Source organism: Bidens hawaiensis, unplaced genomic scaffold (genome assembly GCF_021521415.1).
Source record: "Bidens hawaiensis isolate Kalapana, Puna unplaced genomic scaffold, B.hawaiensis_p1.1 tig00034769_1, whole genome shotgun sequence".
Classification (NCBI taxonomy): domain Eukaryota; kingdom Viridiplantae; phylum Streptophyta; class Magnoliopsida; order Asterales; family Asteraceae; genus Bidens; species Bidens hawaiensis.
In genome coordinates, this window is record NW_027496047.1 from 143,826 (window position 1) to 150,994 (window position 7,169).

The following is a 7,169-nucleotide window of genomic DNA, read 5'->3' on the forward strand; positions in this document are numbered from 1 at the left end:
TTCTTAGAGCCGTTATATAAATAATTTATGGACCCTAAAATAATTATTAGATGGAACCCATAGTAGTAATCTTAACTCTGGTTTAGTGGTAACTTGTTTCCCTTACGTCCTAAAGGTCACTGGATCTATTCTTGCTGCACTCTGCGTTTCCTTTCTCTGTTAGCATTTTTATCGTAAGTCTATTCTTGCTGCACTCCAATTTTTCTTTCTCTTTATCATAAGTCTATTCTTGCTACACTCCAATTTTTCTTTCTCTGTTGTCATTTTTATATTTTTTATTTTAATCCTTTAAATTCTACCCAATAGTTTATACTAACAGTTAGTTTTTAACTTTTAAATAAATAAACCTCATAGCCTAATAATACCCATGAACAAACCATGTTGCACGACCAAAGCCCAAACATACATACACGCATCAGCATCACAATCTTCAATTGTTTCCGGTCGCCGACATCCTCTACCATAGCCGGATCGCCGCCCTCTCAGCTCTTATCCTTAGATCCTTCGTCTCTGTTTTAGTTTTTTGCAATCTACAAAATGTAATTTTAGTGCTAAATGGTTGATTTAGTATTGGTACTTAAATTTTGTATCGGTCGAAAACGTAATGGTTCGATTTCAAAATATTAAAAGTCATGGGGAATCACTTAAAAAATTGTAATGGTTTTATCATCATTTTGAATGCCATCGTATTTTGCCTGTTTCTAATGATTAATGATTATATTTCTTTTTATTATGATACCTTTTTTATCATGTTTATCGCCTTGACCCGACCCAAAAGATTCAAACACTGTAGAAATGGGACCTTATTAGATAAAATTTCTGGGTTCGTCACTGATTATATTGGATCTTTTCTCTATATATATACCCATTAATCCTGCTTTTAAATTGAAAATTTTTGTACCCTAAAATATGGACGCCTTTTCTAACACGATGTTGGGGCGTAAGACATTTGGTTTTATATTATAACTTGTGTTTATCTTAATTTAATGGATTTGATTTTGACATTGTTAGCAAACCCGACCCAGTTGAAGACCCGATTACAACTACAGACCCGAACCCATTGGATACTACATGTGTCAGTTTAGTACAAGCCCAGAGTTAAACTCTCAAGCCCACCACTTAATCAAGTCCAACGAAATCCTATCCATGTTGCAACAGTTGTTATTTTATTTCTATTTTATTTTTATTTGTTTGAAGTTTCAAAAGCAGTTTTTAATTCCCTAAGTGTAGAAAAACGTGGGTAGTTATTGGTCTTTCTCATTTTGTAATGCAGTTCGTAATGGAATGATCAGTTTTTGAGTTTTTCTAAAAAAAATATTCTCAGCACCCAGAGGTATTATTGTTCCATTGCTATTCTAGAATTTTGCAAGTTTTAGAAGGTGATCTTGGACGACTAGTTCTTGTTCTCGTGGTGCGGCTGTATCGAGAATCCAGGCTAGTTTTATTCTGCTCAACGAAACTTGCGGGTGGTATGACTGTATCTCGCGGGAACCGTTGTTGTTTGTATTGTTAGTTTCGGGTATTTTCGATCCAAACTAAGCTTGTTGCCATCATTTGGTATCAGAGCACATGGATACCCGAAACAGTACCGAATTGAAGAAGATTTTAGAGACCATGGAAGCCGACAAGAGAGATATGGCACAACAGATGAAAGCCATGCAAGATCAAGTTCAAGAATTAATCTTGTCGCAAAACCGACGAAATAGTGGTGAAGACTCTAGTTCTGGTGAATCGGTTAACAAGGAAGCAACCGGCGGTTGGCATCCGAATGACATAAAGGTCGATATACCCGAATATGATGGAAAGTTAGACCCCGATGAATTTGTGGAGTGGATTTGAACTGTAGAACGGGTATTCGATTACAAACAGACCACTGATGACAACAAAGTCAAAATTGTTGCCATTAAATTACGCAAGTATGATTCAACATGGTGGTCCAATGTTTGCCTAAAACGTGAACGAGTTGGGAAGGAAAAGATTCGAACTTGGCTTAAGATGAAAGAGAAGATGAAGCAGAAGTTTCTTCCAACTTATTATATTCAGGCTAGTTTTTCTCAATTGCATTCTTTAAAACAAGGTACAGGTATGGCTGAAGATTACTCACGTGAATTTGAATATCTATTAATGAAGTGTGATATCCCTGAAGATGATCCTCAAACCCTAGTACGCTATTTGGGTGGCCTAGAATTACGAGTAGCCCATGTTGTGGAATTACACACATATGAAACTCTAGCTGAGCTCACTTTATTGGCCCACAAGGTTGATTCTCAGTAACGTACTAAAGCAAAAATGGATTTCACTCAGGCCCACTTTTAAGTCCAATTCTTATAAAAAACCCAATACCACAACTAAACCAGTAACCCCTTCAAACTTCAAAACACCTGTTCTGAACCCGTCAGGCACAAACCCCCCAAAAGCTCCCCGACGATGCTTTCGATGTCAAGGGTTAGGGCACTTCACGTCTGAGTGCACCAACAAACGAATCATCACCTTTGCCGATTTCGAACTTGCCGGTGGTTATGATTTCGGTGTCGAACCCATCAACGAACAACTACTGGTTACCGATACAGAGGAGGAAATAGTTGGTCCCGATGAAGGTGAATGTCTGGTGGTTCGGCGAGCCTTGAACAATTTGCCAAATCAAGACGAGACCCGCCAGCGCGAGTCTATTTTTCATACACGGTGTACTATTTCTAACAAAATTTGTACCATAATAATTGAGAGTGGCAGTTGTACGAATGTAGCATCAGACCCTGGTTAACAAACTGAACTTAACTACACAACCGCACTCTTCGCCTTACGTTATTCAGTGGCTAAATAAAGGGAAAGGTATTCGTGTCTCGCATCGAGTCCTTTATCTTTGAGTATTGGTAAGTCGTATACCGATGAGATTTGGTGTGATGTTCTTCCCATGGACGCTTGTCATGTACTCCTAGGTCGTCCTTGGCAGTTTGACCGTCGTGTGAACCATGACTGTTATCGAAACACTTACTCTTTCATTTATAATGACCGAAAGATAGTCCTCATCCCTACTCCAACATCTGCCCTAGCCACAAAACCACCACCGCCTTTGAGCACGCTGCTTAAAGCTGAACAACATGAATACCAATCCTTTAAAGAGTTTGTTTTAATGGGCCATGATGAGAAAGAAAATGAACTACAGCCTTTTCACCACCCTTTAATTCAGCCCTTATTACATTCTTATAGCCAAGTTTTCCCAACAGAGATACCATCCGGATTACCCCCCATGCGCACCATTCAACACAAGATTGATTTACTACCGGGCTCCGTGTTACCTAACAAACCCGCATATCGAACCAACCCTCAAGAGACAGTTGAAATTAGAAAGCAAGTCGATAGTTTATTACAAAAGGGTCTTATACGTGAATCGCTGAGCCCATGTGTAGTCCCAACAATACTTGTACCGAAGAAGAACGGTGAATGGAGGATGTGTATGGATAGCCGATCAATCAATAAGATCACTATCAAGTATCGTTTCCCAATCCCTCGTTTGAATGATTTACTCGATGAGCTCCATGGTGCAACTATATTTTCTAAAGTCGATTTGAGAAGTGGGTATCACCAAATTCGTATACATGAGGGTGATGAATGGAAAACGGCTTTTAAGACCAAAGAAGGATTGTATGAGTGGCTCGTCATGCCATTCGGGCTTTCTAATGCTCCAAATACTTTCATGCGGTTGATGAATCAGGTATTAAAACCTTTTTTGGGCAGATTTATTGTTGTATATTTTGATGACATACTTATTTATAGCTCTACTACAATTGATCATCAAAAACATTTACAACAATTATTTGATGTTCTTGATCCGGAAAAACTATTGATCATCAAAAACATTTACAACAATTATTTGATGTTCTTGATCGGGAAAAACTGTACGGGAATTTGGAAAAGGGTGAGTTCTTTGTTCATCAGGTTACTTTTCTTGGATATGTTGTATCTGCCCAGGGAATTAAGGTTGATGACAGGAAAGTCCAAGCAATTCGTGACTGGCCCGTACCACAGTCCATACAACAAGTACGCAGCTTTCATGGATTTGCTTCCTTTTACCGGTGTTTTGTCAAAAAATTTAGCACTATTGTGGCCCCCATGACTGAAATAACAAAGCAGAAGCAGTTCATGTGGAATCCTCAAGCCCAAACTGTCATAAAAGTTGAATTTAATTTATTGAAACCAAGAAACAAGAACTATAAGTCTTGAATGATTACAACCAGAACGTCTTGAATGATTACAAACTTGAAGATGCGACTGAGAGAAGCTACACTAATAGGGTTGAAGAGATCTGAGCTCACAGTCCATAAACGACCTTCATACCAGACACAAGAATACTCTTATGCAGCTCCAGCCCATTAGCCATCCGGCCCATTAGTGGGATCCATATCAGGTAATATCACCTCAATAATTAAAACATAAGATATTATTAGAAAGATTAAAGAATTGAAGGTAAAATAAAATAACTAATACTAATTTTAACACCCCTTCCCAATTCTATAATCTAAACATATCATGTAGACCAAGAGACTTACACAACAACTCATGCTGAGTAATAGGCAACCCTTTAGTCAGTATATCAGCTAATTGATTCTCAGACTTGACACCAACTGTTTTGACAATACCTTTAGCTATCTTCTCCCGAAGATAAAAAAGGTCGACTTCGAAATGCTTGGTTCGTTCATGGAACACAGGGTTAGCAGCAATCGATATTGCTTCATCAGTGTCACAACAAATCTCAACTGGAAGTTTCACACTCACACCTAACTCACCTAGAACATTTTTCAACCAAATTATTTCTCCCAGTACAGAGCACATCGCCCTATATTCAGCCTCAGCAGACGACCTGGAAACGGTATCTTATTTTTTACTTTTCTAGGAAATCAATGAACTTCCCAAGAAAACACAGTAGCCTGTCACAGACCTTCTAGCTTCCAAACACTTTCCGCAATCAGAGTCAGCAAAGGCTTTTAGCTGAAAGGACCCACACTTTTTAAACATAATTCCATTTCCAGGAGAACCTTTGAGATATTTCAAAAGTTTTAATGCAATTTGAAAATGAGCCATTTTTGGTTTATGCATAAATTGACTCAAAAAATGTACAGCATAAGCAATGTCAGGTCTAGTGTGAGATAGATATATGAGTTTACCGGTTAACCTTTGATAGCTGGTTATGTCTGTTAAAAAGGAGTTATCCTTGTTACACAAATCCATAACAACATAATGTTTATCAATTGGTACACTCGTAGGCTTACTAGCACTAAGACCAAATTCAGAGATGAGATCCATGCAATATTTTCTCTGAGAAAGGAACACACCTTCATCAGATTGAATAACTTCTATACCTAGAAAATATTTTAATTTTCCAAGATCTTTAATAAGAAACTTGGTTTTTAATAATTGTTTTATTTTATCAATTTCAGACTTACTGTTACCGGTAACAACTATATCATCTACATAAACAAGCAAAACAATAAACACATTTTTATATTTAGCACGAACATAGAATGATCAAATTTACTTTGAAGGAAACCGAATTCTAATAAAACACTAACAAGCTTTTCATTCCACATCCGTGGAGCTTGTTTTAAACCATACAAGGATTTATTCAACTTGCAAACTTTAGTTTCATTTTTAGAAAAGAAACCTTCAGGGAGAGTCATATAGACATCTTCATTTAAGTTTCCATATAGGAAAGCATTATTAATATCTAATTGGTATAGAGGCCAACTGTTTTGAACAGCCATAGAAATCACAGTTCTAACTGTGACCATTTTGACCACCATAGAAAAGGTTTCATCAAAATCTATACCTTCTCTCTTATATAACCTTTAGCAACTAAACGAGCTTTATTTCTATCAATTTCTCCAGTTAACTTATACTTAATTTTGTAAATCCAACGACACCCTATAGGTTTTCTATTACTTGGCAACTCAACTAGACTCCAAGTATTATTCCTATTTAAAGCTTCCATTTCTTCATTCATGGCATTAACCCAATTAACATCAGACATGGCTTCATTGAAACTTTGTGGCTCAACAGTCTTATTTAAAATAGTTGCAAAACACAAATTATCAATTGAAAGTTTTGAGTAGTTTACAACTTTTTCAAAGCCATATTTTACTTTCCCTTAAACAACAAAATCATCAAGTTTCTTAGGACAATAAATTTTCCTAGTGGACCTTCTAGTGTTTATGACGGGCTCATTTAATTCAGACTCAGTTGAATCATTAATACCCTCAGCATGTAGACTCGTCATGTCTATTACTACCATGCCCAACCTCATCATGACCATCACTAGAACACCCCGATTGCTGATTATCAGCCCTACCAGAAGCACTAGTGTTATCAATAGGAGACTTAACATTAGTCATGGGAGACTCATCATGAATGTCACTAGAACGCCTCGATTGCTGATTATCAGCCCTACCAGAAGCGCTAGTTGGGAGACTCAACACTGGCAGCAGTTTCTCTCAGCATCCCCTCTTCATCATCGGGTTTTTCATCAATAAAGTTTACTAGCTCGCTTGTATCAAAAACATCAAAAAAGTTTAAAGTATTGACTTGATTGTCAAATAAAAAATCATGATCTAAACTTTTATTTTCTTTAAAAGGAAATACACTTTCATAAAACTTGACATCTCTAGAAAACGAAATCTGTTTTTTTTCTAAACTCCAAACTTTATAACCTTTTTTATTAATAGAATATCCTAAAAAACACATTTTTCAGCACGTTTTTCAAATTTGTTATTGTTATTTAAAACTGTAGAGAAATACAAGCATCCAAAAACTCTAAGATGATCTAAGGAGGGGATAAAACCAAACAATAATTCATACGGAGATTTGCCACTTAAGACCGAAGAGGGTGTCCTGTTAATTAAGTATGCAGCAGTTAAAACACAATCAGACCAAAAATTAAGAGGAACTCCACCCTGAAATAATAAAGACCTTGCAATATTGTGTCTATGTTTACTCTCAACTATTCCATTCTGTTGTGTGTTATATGGACAAGATGTTTGGTGTATGATACCATTTTCCCTTAAAAATTCAAACATTTGAGAGTTAACAAACTCAGTCCCATTATCACTTCTAAAATATTTAACTGTTACACCAATATATTTTTTACTAAATTATAAAAACTTACAATATTATAAAAC

General features: G+C 36.6%; 1 protein-coding gene across 1 annotated transcript; it reads left to right on the plus strand.

The window, feature by feature from the left end:
- The first annotated feature begins 1,009 nt into the window (after nucleotides 1–1,009).
- LOC143586690 (uncharacterized) lies at nucleotides 1,010–4,114 on the plus strand. Its single transcript, XM_077068175.1, has one exon. The coding sequence runs from the start codon at nucleotides 2,912–2,914 to the stop codon at nucleotides 4,112–4,114; it is 1,203 nt and encodes a 400-aa protein (XP_076924290.1). The 5' UTR covers nucleotides 1,010–2,911.
- The last annotated feature ends 3,055 nt before the right edge of the window (nucleotides 4,115–7,169 follow it).